A 17019-nucleotide genomic window follows, 5' to 3' on the forward strand; every position below is an offset into this window, starting at 1 on the left:
TCCCTTAAGTATTTCACGTGACATGCAAACTAGTAGTTTTAAATGCAAATTGGTGTTAACGTGTAGTTCCTCCCCTGGTTTGGGCCAGGGCCAAACCAGAACAGGAATAAAAGCACAGGGGGGAAAGAGCAAGCCCTTCGCGAGGAGCCTGCCCGCCGGGTCCGGGCCCCCCCCGGGGGACGGGGGGGAAGCAGAGGGGAGCACGGGGAGGGAGGAGCGGCGCGAAGCGCGGCGTTAGGTTTAGCGGGGGAGCCGCGGAGCGCTCGGGGCGAGAGCGTGCCCGGCCCCGCCGCGGCGGCGCTCGGAGCTTCAGCTGCGCGCTGAAATAATCCCGTTGTGTTTAGGATTAAGCAGGTGCTTTAGCCCGGCGGTCATCGCTTTCCTTTTCCTATGCAAATCTGAGCTCAAATGGTCGATCGATATCGATGTCTCCTACTTCGTGCTTCCCCCCCCCCCCCCCCCCCCTTGTGGCATGCTTTTTCGGTAAAGTTGCCAGTGGAAAGGAATTTTTAGAATTTTGGTCAAGATTGTGTCTTTGCCTGTGTATAAAGCCTACGAGTGCAGCAGTACGCAGTGTGATTACGTATTTAGCCGTTAACTCTCTCGAAAGTAAAGTGAATAATCCGGAAAATTACTGTTTTCAGCTGCAAATGCCTGTAAGCTGTTCGTAACAGCCGCTCGAACAAAGGACCCTGTGGGACCTGCCGCTCCTCGCACGCCCGGCTCTGGCAGAGGGTCGCCTTTTCCCCTCCCACCCCGGCGCTCGGCCGCGGTTCCAGCCCTCCGCGTAACGCAATCCCCTGCATTTACTCTCCATCCCCGCTGGAAAACAGGGCAGGAGCAGGAAACCTCGGTTTGCTGGCAAGACGCTGTACTTCAGCCGCTACCGATAGGAGATTTGTGTGTGCGCAGCTGGGCTGGAATCGGGATTTGGGCAAAAGAAAACCCAAACCAACCCCGCCGCCCAGCCGCTGAGGAAGGCTTTCGAAGGCGCGGAGGGGACCCCGGCGCTGCGGGGCGGCGGGGCCGGCTCTGCGCGGGCTCGGGGGGAGCCGCCCCCCGCCCGCTCCCCGCGCCGCCCGCCCGCCTCCCGCCCGCCACTCCGGCGGCTCCGCCGAGCAGCGCCGCGGCTCCGGCTGCCGGGGCCGCCCAGCCACGCCGATGCGGGGGATATTTGCGGGGAGGCAGCGGCACCGCGGCAGCGGGGAGGGCAGGTGAACTCCCGGGGAAAGAAAGGATGACCGGCGTCGCCGCGATCGTCTTTCTCCTGCAGCTCTTGCTCAAGGTGGAGGGACAGGTCTTCGCAGGTGAGTGCGCCCAGCCCGGCCGCCGCTCCCCCGGACACCCCCCCGGGGCGGGCAGCTCTCCCCGGCAGCCCCCCACTCTTGGCCTCATCCCTTCCTGCAGCCCCTCGGCCTTGCCGGGAGCTCCCCGTGCGAGCCCCGGGGCGGGCAGGGATGGAAGCGCCTCTCGGAGGGCGGCTGTTCGGCGAGGGAAGGAGCCGGTCTCATCCAAAGTCGGTTTTTAGGGCGAGGCGCGGCGGAGCGCCGGCAGCGCCCGGTGCCAGCGGCGGGGCTGCGCGGCTCTGCCGGGCTCCCGCGGCGGCCGGCGCCAGCCTCTGCGCCTGGGACCGGGAGCCGGCGGCGGGACGCTGTGTGCGGCGGGAGGCGAGCGCATCGCCTCTTTATTCTCGGATTCACGACATTTGAGTCTTTTTTTTTTTTTTTTTTTTTTTTCCCTCGCAGTAACCAGCCTCGCCGAGTCCGAGGCGGGAGTCAGCTCCCGCAGGCTGGGCAGCTCCCGGGAGTCCCTGCCGGTCTCCGCCAGCCGGGCACAGGGCTTTGGGGCCGTTCTCGGAAGTTTAGGAGCAGTTTTTTCTCCCCTTGCATCTCCCAGCTCAAGTAACTTTCTCGGGGGAGGCTCAGCTGCTCGGACTGGCTCCTTCCCAGTTGTCACTCCGATGTTAAGGCATACTTTGCTCCCTGGCATGTGTACGTTAATAGTAGCCGGCTATTTCCCCCCTCCTGCAAGTTCCTTCAGGCATAGTTTGAATTACTTGAAGACGACAGGTGCTTATGGAGCTAGTTTTCCCCTTTTGTGCTATTCTGTAGGTAAAGCAAAGATATCTGTGGCTTTCTTTTTCCCTTGAATCTTTTAATATGGCATGAATTTTCTCACTGCAGCTTTTCTTTATAATAAAAATAAACAGTTGTAACTTCCCTCCTGACTTCATGTAGCGAGCCTTCTAAGTGTGGGGGGTTTAAAAATCTTTTTTTTTTTTCCTCCTACCTCTTTTTAAAAGAAGTAAAAATTCCCTGTAGTGATAAATCTCAGTGCTTGAGACTTGGTTTCATGCCTCCAGCATGCCGAAGTTTAGTTCATCTCGAACAGTGGAAGATCTTTCTTAGTTAAGACCGAGAGCTCGGATGACTTTTAAACAGAAATAGTGCGGAGCGCAGCAGATGCCGAGCGTGCAGTTGGAGCACCGTGTATATATGTGTGTGTATATATATATACACACCTCGAATTGCTCTCTTCATGCAGTGCGGCTCAGAAGAAAGTTTGCCGTGCGAAGGGCCAGGCCGGCACGGGAGAGCCCTGGTCAGCTCGGAGAAGGAGATGCTGCAATCAATCCCCCACGCTTTGACACCCCCATGGTATCTTGTTGACATTGCTAGGCAACTGCACCGATCCGCAGATTTATTAGAAAGGCTGGGAAATCTAACCTAGTTAAATAGCTTCTTCCTCGAGTAAGCAATATGTGGAGCTTTTTTTTTTCTTTTTCTCTCTCTTCCAACTGTGTTTTCCTCCTCTCGACACTTGTCATATCAATTGAGGTTAGATCCTTGGCTTTTGATGAATCATTTAGCCAGATGCTTAGAAAAAAGACTTTTCTGTGAAAATGTCAAACTTCTAAGGGAGCAGAAAACAGTTTGTATTTGAGAGGAAATGGCAATATAATATGAGCGAAACACTGGCAAATTTAGAGATTAGCCAGATATTTTAATTATTTTCAGAAAACCATGAAGTATTTTCATTTTTAGTTCATTGGGAATAGCGTCTATGAGGCTTCCTAATTGTTAGTATTACCCTCCAGCTCCTCTTTTGGAGCGCTTCTTATCATTCAAAATAAGGGGAGCTTATTTTAATAAATAATGCTTTCTGAGCTGCTTCTATTAATGAAGGTAAAAGGAAGTTTTCTCCTCTTAGACTATATCTGGCATGAAGGGTAGTGGGCTGGACTCTCCATATAGCCGATATTTTTATGGTAAAAAGCAAATCTTTTCATATGCACTTTGGCTCTAAAATTTCACGAAGTTTGGAGACTGCAGTTAATGCCATCGGCGCATTTTCTCATTTTCCATCAGGTGGTGCTGTCTCCATAACTATCAGGATGCAAATAGCTCCTGTCTTTTCCTGATTGAATTATTTTTCAAAGCCTAATGCGTTTATTCAGCAGCCGTTTGTTAAACATCACCAAAAATTCACCGTGCAAGAAGTTGGCTGGGTTTTTTGATTTATTTTTTACATGCTAGGTGGGCCAAGAAGTAGGAAAGCCCCAAATCAAGACAAAATGGTATGCCGTTCCTACCTGACTTGCATAGACTCATATTATCCACAACATATAAAATTAGAAATACTACAAAGTGACGGCAGAACGCTGATGGCTTCTTCCCAGAATACCTAGTTTCATACTGAGGGAGCTGGTGAACACTTATTTCTTTAAATAAGTGAATACAGAAATGACATGGAACTCTCTTCCCCAGCAATCACTTTGAGTTGCCTGCAGTCTCTGTACATATTTATAACTGAAGGTACGTTTTTGAGGTTCTAAACTTTTTGTTAGCTTTAGGGTCAGCTACTAAATTAATTCTTTTACTCTCCCATAGAAGAGAGAGAAGTAACACCAGGTAATTCTAGTTAACTGCCCATTCTTTCAGGGTTTCAGAAATTAAGGAACTTTGTTTACAGGGAAGTTTTTCTTTTTCCCTTAAAGCATGCGTGCAATTTTTCTCCCACCGAATGCACGAGGTATTGTAGCGCTTGCTGTGCACTTTGCTACACTCTGGTTTGTGTGCATTTTTAGCACAACAGAGTGGAGAAGAGTGAGATTAAAGTCACTTGCAGCTGCGGGAAAGCTTCAGGAGGAAAGTAGGACAATGGGTTTACGTTGGGACTGTTCACCTGAACACCAGATTACTTTGAACCTTGCTTTTTCTTCTGATGTTGGTGTTTAATTTTTTAATGATCCTGCTCCTTGTTTCACTGTGGCAGAGCTCCTGAACGGCTGGATATGTAGCTGTTTGCTTTCAGAGACTGCTGCCATAAAGTTACAGCAACTGATAGTTTATTACACATGGCTCGTCCAGGGGAGGGGGAAGATGAAAGGGGAGCAAAGAAGCAAACTCCAAGGAATTTTTTTTGGAAGATTAATTCATTTACTAGTTCATTTACTCACAGATTTTGCTGTCAGTAAATTGGCAATGAAAAATGGATGTTTCTGAGCAAGCTACTCTGTGGCAATTGTTAACAATGCAGCCATTTAACTCAATAATCACTTTTCGCTCCCTCTGGGGAGCTGTTAGCGCTACAATTCAACTTTATTTTTCATTCCTGGCTGGCTTAATTTGTTTCCTAATACATAAACAATTAATATTAAAAAGGTTATGGTGTGAAACCCCCTATTTCCACAGCGGCAATGAAAGGTCACTGTGTGTATGAAGGCATTTGTGAATCTCTCAGTGATAATCCTTCTCTTTTACAAATGCAGAGCCCTTTTTCACCAGCCACCCTTCTGAAAGTCCCTCAGCTCTGCTTTTCCTGTTTAATTGCACTGTTTTAGTCTGTTATGCTCTATGTGCAGCCCCACGTGCTCTAGTTTTCATTAATATTATGGGAATGATTTGGGACACTTACTGTAGAGTATTATAGTATTTTTTTAGAAGGCACCATCATCTGTTACCATGGAAACCTGTATAGTGGTAAAAATGTAGGTCTGAGGCTTTGTGAACCTCAAAAGGTATGGACAAGGGTTGTTCCTTATAGGAACAATTGCTTTTGCATATAAAATCTAGCTAAGTGGCGAGAAGAAAGGGAAATAAATTGATCTGTTCAGCATTTCACTGACAATCCTTTTGAATAACGTTCTGCAAAGAAGGATCAGTGTCTCTGATTCTCTCTCTGTATGGGGGGGTGTTTTAAGCTCATTATTTATCATAATAGTTGTTTTATGCCTCCGGTAATTTTCATTGTAATTTTATAAATGGGGTAAATGAATGTGTATTGGCAGGTATTGTCCCTTGCTTGAATGGAAAGTGCTGAATGTAGAACTGGAGATGTGTGCAATGTTAGCACCGGAGCTTAAATATTTTGGCAGTGAGCAAATTTGAGACTGACTTAACCTGGCCCTAATTAAAAAAAAAAAAGAGGCAGATGCCATCTGAAATCCACCTGCCAAAATCTGATTGAAGTGTGTATGGGTTTGCTCTCTAATGAGAGCAGTAAGAGCAATAATACGTATCTGTTTTGCCGTAGAAATACTGAAGCCTAGTTAACATTCATAGAAACTCTTATGATGTTTGGGTGATGAGCAGCAGGAGTGCGTGTGTGTACTGCTATATAAAGCATATGTCCTTTATAGAAAGATTTCTTAATTTTTTATGGAAACTGCTTCGCTCTGTTTCCTCAGTGTCTCATAAGGCATAGATAATACATGTAATGAAGCTTCTAAAACATGCTTGTAGGTACATTCATAGATGAGGTTGCAGAGAATTTAAAGAACAGCAGCATATAGAGCTCACCTGCTGTTCTAAAACTGACCCAAGTTGTAGTTCAGATTTCCTGCTGCGATGTGAGAAACCTCCTGTGCCTCCCTTTGCCTCGGCACCAAAGGGCTCCACTTGAGCAAAGAACAGCTCGTGGGTTGACACTTTTTGGCTCTGTGGTGTCATTTGTGAGAAGAATATGGTGCGCTTGGCTTTTATGAGTTCTGAACGTTTTATGAAGCGTGGTATTACTCGGCTCATTTAAGCCAGTGTATTTGGCCAAGAGTCACATTTCCCTGGTACTATTCCTGTTTCCTAGTTCTCAAATTTTTATTCTGATGGTGCTGCCTGGTTTGTGCCGGTTAGCACTGCTTGGATATCATTTAGTTTAGATGATATTTTGCTTTTTGCGGGAAATCCTTACCGGTCTCTTGACCTAGCGCTTTCCTGGCCCTGTCTTGCCTCTTACTTTTGAATGCCACTTTCCTCCCACCACCCTGCTTTTCCAGGCAAACCCAAAGGAGAAGAGCAACCCTATGCACCCCAGAGCAGACACGCGAAGGTGAATGTTGTTGATGGTATCAGACAGGATTTTTTGCAACCTGGCCTGGCTTTCTGTACACTCGTAATTACATAAAAAAAGCAATTGCTTCTAGTGTTCGTTATTGTAAGCTCTAAAGATCGTACATCTTCATGGTGGAAGAGACAATTACTATGTCTTAATCAGACTATACATCATTTAATCAGACCTACTTGGTTTTTAATATCCGATAAATACATCCCGTTTATTATACCACGGTTTGGAGGTGTCGGATACTTTGCAAGCCGGATGGCAGGGCATTGCGCATTCCAGAAGAAAATGCTGATAAGTTAGTTAAAGAAAACAAGGACCTTTGCAGAAAGACGACTGTAAGTATTGCTTAATACCATAGTTAAAGATGATGTAATTCCGGGGAGTGGAAGCATATCCACCTGTGAACAAGACCTGGTAAATAGGACGAGGAACCCCAGGAAGAGTGAACCTACTTAGTGCTAGGTTTCCTCTGGCTTTCTTGTTTTCTTTTAACTGGTGCTTGTAAATCAATCCAAGGCCAGCCCCTTGATTTCTTCTGTTCTCCAGCTGGGTCTCTCTGTGACTTGGGAATTCAAGCTGATTTGGTGAGTTCTGCCATGGTTTGAAGCGCTGCAGCTCATGTAGCTAAAGAATGATTGAGCTGCTTGTGAATTTTGGGAGGATGGGACCTGGCTCTTGTTCCATGATATTTGAGTTCATCTCTCAGAAAGGCTGTGGGGTTTGACAGCTGATGATGTTGTGTGGGCACAGATCAGCACTGCAGCCTGAGCAACCTATCGTTACGCAAACCTCTTTATTCAGAACTGCTGTTTCTTTTGTAGTGGAAACGCTCAAAGTATCCCATATCTCATATTTGGTTAGCTGAAATATCTTCAGATCTGACGTAACAGAGGAAATTGTTTACCGTGCTTTTTTCACGTACATCCTTGTCATAATCTCAGCTTCGTTCCCAAGTAGTGGCTACGTTAAATGACTGGGAAGCAGCTCTTGGGTGCTAATTTAGCTGTACATTGAGCAACGGAGGGCTGATTCACTACTTGTCCTCTGCAGCGTTGTGAAGAACGATATCAAGAGTGTTGCAACTTAATCTCGGGTTTATCCATTTTTATGTTGGGGATGAATCCTTCTCTCTTTAATTTGAAGAGAATATCATTACCTGCTTGAGCAGAAGTAGGCTTTTGCTCTGTACTGGGGATGATGGTCTTGAAATATTGTGCTTTTGGCTCCAGTACTGATGAGTTTGTCACTGTTACTGGAATGACCTTAATCTGCGTGCATGTGACTCTTCGTTCCCATAGTATCGACTCATAGGTCAGCTCTTTGATAATGGCGGGAGAAGCTTTGCAAATAGTAAAAAAAGACCTAAATAGGACAATTGTGTGCAGCGGGCTTTCAGGTTCTTTTTCTAATGAAGAAGCATGGAGTTGAGAATGGTATCGATGCCAAATGGTTTTGTTTATTTAAGAAGATAATGAAGATTGGTAAAAGTGTTGCTTGGCAGAAAGCATGTGTAGTTGCAAGCACCTAGCAGAAGTAGGGCATGAAGATGAAGTCGGGGAGGAATAAGGGAATTAAAGCAATTTAACTGCTATAGATGGGTCTTTCTTCCTTTTAGAAATACACTTACTAGAATTGCAGCAGTATTTGCTGGGTAAGCAGAACAGCACTTCTGTCAGCAAGATGGGAAGCTGCTGTGCTTGATGGTTCATTTCTCCAAAATAGGGATTTTTCTTTCTGTGTGCACCCATTTATCTGCTGGCAGTCCAAATCTTATTCTGCATTTCTAGGTGTGAATTCAGTGCTCTAATAGAAACACTTGTTGGTGAAACTGTGAAGTGTGATGTATTTCCACCAGAACCAGTTGTTTCTTGGGAAATATTTCCTGTTTTGATATTTATTGCAGAGCTGTGTGGCTGAGAGAGAGATATTTTTAAAATAAATGAACAAACAAAAACCCCAAAACGCAAGGAACAAAAAAAAACCTAAGCCAAGAGGCTGTGTATATACAGCTCCACGCTTGACTCTATTGGGTTGGTGTCAAGAATTTTTACTACTTTGTTCTCTCTGTTTCTTCCTAAGAACCAGAAAGCACCAATATTAAACCTTTGCCAGCTATTTCTAGAGTTTTTGATGCAAGTCCACCATTTGCAAGAGGTGTATGTACCTGCATTCCTGTTCTGGCAAGGGGACACGCTTTCTCTAGCCTTCAGCTTGGGCATGTTTGTAAGCTGGCTGAGCAAAAGAGCTTGTTACCTTCTTTCTCATTCTGGACTTGATAGGCAATTTTGAGTGTGTAATGGCATCAAGTCACCTCTTCTAGTGAGCTTCTTTAATAGAAAGTCCATTTTTTTCCTCTTTATTGTTTGTTAAACCTTATGTGATTGCTTTATTGTATAGTGACTTTGAAACATCTGAAAAGCCAACTGTGTTAAATGCTTCAGAGGCACAAGTGACTAATTTTTGTACCCTGAAGAACATTTTCATCTTGCAGTTGTACATGAGAGAAACAACAGAAGAAACTGGAGCAGAGTTGCAGCCAAGCAGCAAAGGTGGCAGCTGACAAGATGCTGGTGTGTTGGGGTGGGGGGGTTTAGTTACGGAGAAGGTGATGAGAAGGCGAGTACGATGAGAATTATAGCAGTAGGAAGAGGAAGGCAGCAAGTATGAAAAGAAACGTGAAAGGTAAAAGCAGCCTGACAGAATAGAAACAGTGAGGAAGGAGACAAAATAAAGCTCAAGAAGTTGGCTGCTATCCCTGACGCTCGGCAGACTGGGAGGATGGCTGTCGCTGCCATCATCTCTGTCTCCCTTCCTGTAAGTTAACTGTCAGCAAAGTTATCGCTAGATAGCTCGTTGCCACAAATTTTGGTCCTGAGGCCGAAAAGTGGGCTGCGCTCCCTGATTTTCACTGTCCCTTGTTATTTTTACTCTGTTTTCCCAAACTGGTTGAGCGTATGTCTTCACAAACCAAACTGATCTGAATGTTTTGAGTTGACTAGTAACCCATTCTAGGTTTGCTTAGAAAAATGTACAAGACTTGTATGTTAAATTTGTCAGTCGCTAATATTTTAAGAGCCTAAAACATGATAGAAGCAGTTTTCCCTGTTGTGACCCTAGCTCAGCTGATGCTTCAGAGGTCTGTTCCTGTGTTCACGCTGCAGTTGCATGCTATTTATTTCAGTACAATGAAGAAGAATAAGGATGCAAAAGGAAGATACTTTGATATATTTGCCTTCTGAAATATGTGCTATCCATCCCTGTCTGTACCACAGTAGCTCATCGGGATAGCGACTATGCCTGTGTGCCTCAGCGCAGCACTGGGCTTGGTTCGGAGCCTGTGCGAGGCAGCCCAGATGTAATGCATAGTTTTGTGTAGCAGCCAAACAAAATCAAATGCCCAGAAGTCATTATGTCTATCAGCAAGCTAAGGCAGATTGCTCATCTTTATTCCTTTTCTTAAAAAAACTTCTTTTTTTTTTTTTTGAAGTTCAGTGTTGGTTTGAGTCAGGCCTTTTTTTGTTGCATTATTGGCTCTGACTAAACAGGAACGTAACCTTCTGATAAATTTGACTTTCAGATTGGTGGCTTCCAGCTCTGTGCTCCTGTGGTCTGGCTGTTTGTTGCCAGCACTGGCTCATTCCCTTTAGGGCGAATGGATCTCTCCGAGGCGCCCTGCGTCGCTCCGCTTGTGTCCTGCCTGCAAAAGGCAGGTAAAGAGGCAGCCACGGCCAGTTCCGTGCCAGCAAGCCAGACAGTTATTTTGTGGTGCTCCTGCACACGAGCACATGCAGGTGGTTATTGCTGGGGATGCTGCTGACGGTTTGGGTGCTGCCTAGTTGAACTGGACCTGCTGTTTAATTTGGGCGGGGAAAGATTTCATTAAATCTAGGACCAGTTGAAAAGTTTCCACAACTGGGATCTGAAAATCAATTTCTCTTTTTTTAAGAAATAAGCTGTTCTAAAATGAGCAGTTCCCCTACAGTTATTGACATTCAAACATTTCAGCATGCATTAGGGAAAAAAAAAAACCCTATATCATCTATTACAAAATAATGGAATAATAAAATGTTTTGGGTTGGAAGTGACCTTAAAGCCCGTCTGGTTCCAACCCCCTGCGATGGGAAGGGGCCCCTTCCACTAGACCAGGTTGCTCAAAGCCCGGTCCAACCTGAGCTTGGCCACTTCCAGGGAGGGGGGCATCTATAGCTTCTCTGGGCAACCAGAGAAGTTTCAATAAATCTCGTTAAGGAATGTTACATGTACTTTAAAAAGGGATTTCTGCTATGAAAATGGTGGTCAAAACACTGCTGCGGCTTCCTGAATAAATTATTTTTGCTAGCAATAGGATGTCCTATACAAACAGTAAATGTATTTTTATGATTAAAAAATAGGAGATGGTGTATGTACTAACAGATATCAGCACATGGTAGCAATAATCAGAGAAGCGGAAAGCTTGGAAATAAACAAACACGCTGTCTCTGTTGGCACAGGGATAACCCTGGAGACTGCCAAGGCCAGAGCCTGCAAAAATAAGAAAGTATAATTAATTGTCCTTAAATGAACCTACCAAGCAAAAATCTCTCTCTTAAAGTAAACTCTCAACTTTACATCTTTTATAATAACGCTTTTCCACGTACCAAAGTTTTTAATGTTCTATAATGTGCTTATTTACATCGCTGTGCATGCTTAGCGTAAAGAATCGGCGTACTGAGTATAGCTGCATTGGACATCTGTGTTACTCTGGCACTTGGCTTTTCTTGCAGTAATACAAAATTATTTCTTAAAATGGCTGACAAGTAATGTTTGGGAACAAAGTCTTGGTGGTGTGTTGAAGGTCGCTTGGCCGGTGTCTATATCAAATCACTCCCGTGTTTGGTTTTTTTTTGGTAAGAGGCTTTTTCTTCCTTCCAGCGGTTCTGATGCCTGTGTTGATGTGAAGAGCTCTCAGGGCAAGAAAGCAGAAAAAGTGTTATTTTGCCCCAATTTTTCTAGCTTCTATTGCTAACAATGCTATATAAATGTGAAAAAGAGTTTAACTAAAAGTACTAAATTTCTTTGCGTCACTTAGCATGTTTCCAGTGGCTACTGACTTCAGGGTGACTTGCAGGTGTTTGGGACCTGGAGCACGCAGGAAGCAACAGAAGCATTATCAATACACTCCAAACTTGTATCATGTATCCTGCTTGCCAAGTATAATTCATGTCAAAATTTCTGAGGAAAGTACAGAATGTGTGTTTGGATTATACAGTATATAACAATTTACCCATTGCATGCTTCCTCATAACATAGGGGATGGCAGAAAGACCGTTCAGCAGGATCAGACTTCAGATACCATTTCCATTAAGGTTCAGGAGAAACTTAGAAGCAGCTCCTTTTTAAGTTTTTCTTAGTGAAATTAAACTTGAAAGAACTGCAAAGTGGAGAGATAAGGTCAGAGTTAAGAATCATAAGGAGAAATTTAGCCCCAGTCTTGGGAATCATTGCAGTATTGCAATATAGATCCAGAGTAAATGTATACAAGGTTATTTTGAGTGGATGAGAGAAATCTGGGAGTGATTAATGCTGAGGTTTTGAGAGCTGAGAATTGACAGTATATTTGCATGGAACTGAATATGAATTTGAAAGGAACCAAATACATTAAAGGCAGAATATGCCACCTGCTGTGTATATAGTTTAAAAAAGTGTATGTCTGGGATTTTTTTTTTTTTGTCTGGAATATACCCCTCAGCCCTGAACATCATCTATTCCTGAGAGTGACAAATTAAAGTATTGGGAGTACCTACAAGCGGCAGCAGTTTCTCCACTCTTGAGCAAAGATTTACAGTATCTAAATACATTTAGCTTCTGGACATGTAGCTGAGAATGGAGCTGTGAAAGGGAGAGCACCTCAGAGGGAAGGAAGGGGAGGAAGGGACAATTATTTAATGTGCACCCGGGGTAATAGAATGAGATTAAAACAAGAGAATAATTTACTTTGAGCGTTTGGAAAATCTTGTCGTGGAATTGTGTCCCAAAGGAAATGGTGGAAACTCTGTTGCCGAGTCATTTTAATTTAGACAGGGCAAAATAATTGACTACCTTCTGTAGAGGAAAAAAAAGTACTGTGCTCTGAGAAAACAAGTTGAATAATCCACGGTGGGCTTTTTCCCCCTTCTAAAATTCGAACTCACATGTAATCCTGTTGAAGAGGAGGATAGCGAGAGGAAAAAGAGGGATGCTGTATTTATCTTATAAGTGTAAATGATGTTAACACATACAAATGCTTCTCAATTGTTTTTAATTAATCTGATTAAATAGCTGTTGCATATCTGTTGAATTCACTGCTGTGCCGCTGATATTTAAGACTGCCTCACACCCCCTTCAGGTTCCTCCCACTCCCCTCCCTAAATCTGTGTTCAGACTTGATCTAACTCGGGGGCAAATAGGGAATGCAGTGTTCAAAAAAAGAAAAAGGGGGGTGTGTGTGGCAAAAAACCCATCCCCAACTAGAAGTGCCACGTATGATTTGTAAGTGCTAAAAGAGTGGATGATGTACAGGTCAGAGAGGGGAGGCGTTAAGCATGTGATGTCTTAGTTCTGTATCAAAGTTCCTGAGTGATTCTGGGTGAGCTGTTCAAGCCAGGACTTGGCAGGTGAGCACTAGCTATCACCCCAGTGGGGCCGCGAGTTGAGGCCCTGCATGTAACATCCAAAAGGGCTTTAGAAGTCATGGCTGCAGCTGAAATCAGTGCCGCTGCCTTTCCAATGTGTGGGATTTATAGATTCCTGAGGACCCTGAGAATCTCGGGGTACTTGGAGTGGGGAGCATGGAGTTAACATGGGTATCTGCCCTTAATCTCTCTTTGAGTCCCTAAAAGGGGAAGGGTTGAACCCAGTGCTGTGAGGTGGGGGGTGAGTGCATCTGTGAATGTTTGTGAAGGAGCAGAAATTCTACAGCTCTAGAGAAATCTGAGAGGAAATTATTAATCTTCTCTGTGGAGATCAGTTTGCATAGTGTGCAGTAAATAATGCATGGGGTCACGGAGCTAACAATAAGAATAAAACAAAATATTGAATAGCTGCTCATTCAGTAAGTACCATCCATCTTTTGCCCAGAGCGACAAAAGGTCCTATGCCAGGAAAGAGTGTGTAATCAGGTAATTTTAAGTCAAACCGGAAGAGGATTGCTGCAAGGTTTTGTGGATAACCTTCTGCTAGGGCAATACCCTTCAGAAAGCTTTTGATTTTTATTGTTAACAATATTGCCTTCTCTTTTTAAATTATTGTCTTTTTTGACATAGGGAAGCTCATCATCAGCAAGAGCTGGGCAGTAATGTGGGGGCTTTTGTGTGCTGCTTGGCAATCACGAGCTGGTCTGCATAACTGTGCAGTACCCTGCCTCTTCTTTTTTTGTACAGTATCATCCCAGAATTCGTAAAGTAAGCATACCAGCAAAAGTTTGGGTTCTCGGGCAGAGTGAGCTGTGCAAACAACTCCTCTGTATAGTGATCGTGGAGGATTGTGAGGAATTGTATTGTGGCTTAGACTTGACCTGCAAGCGGACAGCTGGACTATAATGAATTGGGAGTTGAGGTTTTATGATTGTTCATTTTTTTTTTTAAATGTCTACAACATGATGCTTCACGGTGCACTTGTTTTGTACTTCTTGTTTGGATCAAAATCAGCATTGGGTATGCAATTAAGGCCACCCTGTGCTTTGTTCACTTTAACAGAAATAGTATAAAGCTGGGTCGGGAAACCAGTACTGTTGCAATTAAATTGAATAATCGATTATTTTAATCCCATTAATGAAAAAATAAACTGTTATTTGTCTAGAAAGGTTGGACTAGATGGTCCCTGAGGTCCCTTCCAACCTGTGATTCTGTGATCAGTCAACTTGAGGGAATTAATGTCTGCTGAAAATTAACTTCAGTTCTATTCTTTATTGTTCTCAGTATTTACATTATCGCAGTGTTAAGGAGAACTAATAATGAGTTTCTGCAAAACTTTCTCCTCTTTCTTTATACCCTCAGACTTCCAACTCACTTCCCTTACTCTGCTCTTTCCTTTTGCAAGCTGTATAGAGTGGCCACTTACTCTTCCTGTGTCCAGTGAGTTTCCCGTAAGGCCCATCAGCGATATTAGGTGATGTGCTAGGAACTCATCGTGGCGCAACAGCAGGTGTGTGTGCCTGTGTGCTTGCAACATATCCCTAATAAATGTGCAGAGCTCCTGTTCTGAGGCCATATAGGTGAACGGGTTTATTTAGGAATCCTCCCTAAATTCTCCTCTTCACTGCAACAGCGCTCTGATAGGAAGAGTAAGAAGGTAAGAAAAAAAATCAGTGATTAAAAATGTTTTAGCAGAGCTTTTTCTAAGAGGATTTTTCTCAGTTTTCTGTCCTAAATGTTTAACATCATACGTATTTGATAGACGGAAGACAGCACTGTGGTGGCTTTACGCCATGCTGTTGGCACAGAGAGGGAGGCCCTATTTGAAGGGGATCTCGTAGTGTCATTGGGCTGCCATCAGCTCGTGGGTTTTGTTTTCCCAGGGCTGGTACTTAGGCTTATCCCAACCCACCGTGAGTGCATCGCAGGCCTGCCAGCTGTGCTGCATGGTAAAGCAGCCTCTGCTGAGAATGCACACCAAGGGTCTTGAGGTTGTGGAAGAAGTTTGTGACAGGTCACCAAAAGACTGGGAGAAGCGTGGTGGGATGAATAAATTTGCTTTTTCACTGCCATGGATTTAGTTTCCACTGGCATCTAATTCACACTGGAAGGAAAGGCTGTCATATTTCAGGGTATCTGTGTCAGAACGGTAGCTTAGTTAATTGTTCAGAAATAGATGGCACTTACAATGTTTTTTAATGGAAACTTGGGACCAAACAGAAGTCTGGAAACTTAAACTGCAGTTTATTGATAGTACATGTCCATAGAACACAGTAATGAAATAATACAGGGTAATGGGAGTGGGAATCACATATTCAAGCTGATTTTTATGTAGGACTTTACGGTGACTCTTTCTGCTCCCTTCCTTCCATTTTGATGTTTTAAAAAGTAAATAGAGATGAGAATTATTTGTTGTATTGACTACTGTTCTCCAGGATACCTCTTATCTGATAATAACTTTGATTCCAAAGATATTGAGGAGGAGGAAAATGTTTACATAGCCATTTTATAACAAGGCAAATCAAGTATAAGAACATTATCTGTAATAGATGTATAACTACACAAAGGAAATTATTTAAAGAAAATATATTCTAAGATGAACATGAATCAAGATCTTCCCCTCCCCCAGTCCTTTATGATACTTCACTCTTAATTAATCTTTTAGAAGTAAGTATATTGCAACCCTCTGCACTCTTTCTGCTGTTGGTTTTCCAGGAGAATTGAAGAGTTCTGACTCACCATGCTTGCACTTTGTAACCTCACAGGTGAAAATGAAACCTTGCCCTTTTCAGCTAACTTTAGCTTTCCCTGATGACAAAGCAGCCTATTGAATGTTGGACTGAAATAATGCAAATTGTGAGAAGCACACTCCCTTCATAATACTTCTCATACTCCCAGGAATTTCTGCATTGTGAGACACCCCAGCAGGGAATAGATGAATATTTTTCTTATGCTTAGATCAGGGATTTGGGATTTGGAGGCTCAGGTCTTCTGTTCCAAGCTCTGTCCCCATCTTGTTTTATAACCCTGGGCAAGTTAATTTTCCCATGTCTCAATTATCTATTGTAAATGGCACATATGTTTCTTTTCTATCTCACAGGAGTCTGGGGAAGCTTAATTAGCACTTGTGAAATACTTTGAGATCTCCTGATGAAAGGCAATATCAGTGCAGTGTGTTTTCAGGCTGGTTCTCCTCTCACTCCCAATATTATCAAACGATACCTTCTCTAGAAGGTTTGATAAGATTTTGACTGTCATCCATGAACATGCACTGAATGAAATCAGTAGAGCTACTTAGCATTCATAAGAAACTTTTGGAAGATAAAGTATAAGTGGTGTACTTCTCTTCCTTATAGGAAAAGCTGCGAGTCCTCTGCTCCTCTACTAGCCGGTTGAAATGAGAACCGGTAGTTTCACCACTGTCTGTAAACAAACAAAAAACCCAACCCAACAAAATCTGTCAGAACTCATATACTGAGGCTTCTGTCTTCCAGAATTTGTTTTAAAAGTGTGGTCATTTTGTATTTTAAACTCTTCTGCCCTTGTTGCCTTTTGTAGCCAAAGCATAGAGGTCTGGGTTAGAAATTAAATTGTGCTTTCATCGTAGAGCCCTGTGTACAAGATAGAATAGTTGGCCTCTAAAGGTCCCTTCCAGCCCATCTAGTCCAACCCCCCTACTGTGAGCAGGGGCATCCTCAACTACATCACACTCCTCAGAACCGCATCCAACCTCACCTTGGATGTTTCCAGGGACGGAGCATTGACCACCTCTCTGGGTAACCTGGGCCAGTATTTCACCACCCTCATTGTAAAAAATTGCTTCCTTATATCTAGTCTAAATCTACCCTTTTTCAGTCTAAAACCATTAGCCCTTGTGCTATCACAACAGGCCCTGCTAAAAGGTCTGTCCCCATTCCCTCCTCCCCCCCCCCCAGGTACTGAAAGGCTGCAACAAGATTTCTCTGGAACCTTCTCTTCTTGGGGCTGAACAACCCCAACTCTCTCAGCCTGTCCTCACAGGAGAGGTGCT

At 43.8% G+C, this 17019-nt stretch overlaps 1 protein-coding gene across 3 annotated transcripts in view; it reads left to right on the plus strand.

Moving 5' to 3' along the window:
- The first annotated feature begins 1039 nt into the window (after nt 1-1039).
- Nucleotides 1040-17019, plus strand: part of PTPRT (protein tyrosine phosphatase receptor type T) — a 475775-nt gene continuing 459795 nt past the window's right edge. For 2 of the 3 annotated variants that reach the window (XM_075108692.1, XM_075108691.1), the window contains exon 1: nt 1040-1307. In XM_075108692.1, coding sequence (XP_074964793.1) covers nt 1238-1307 — 70 coding nt within the window. In that variant the 5' untranslated portion in view covers nt 1040-1237. The remainder of the gene's footprint in view (nt 1308-17019) is intronic. The other variant, XM_075108690.1, reaches the window with a different exon arrangement.

The sequence above is a fragment of the Phalacrocorax aristotelis genome, chromosome 13, assembly GCF_949628215.1.
Source record: "Phalacrocorax aristotelis chromosome 13, bGulAri2.1, whole genome shotgun sequence".
NCBI classification, from domain to species: Eukaryota; Metazoa; Chordata; class Aves; order Suliformes; family Phalacrocoracidae; genus Phalacrocorax; species Phalacrocorax aristotelis.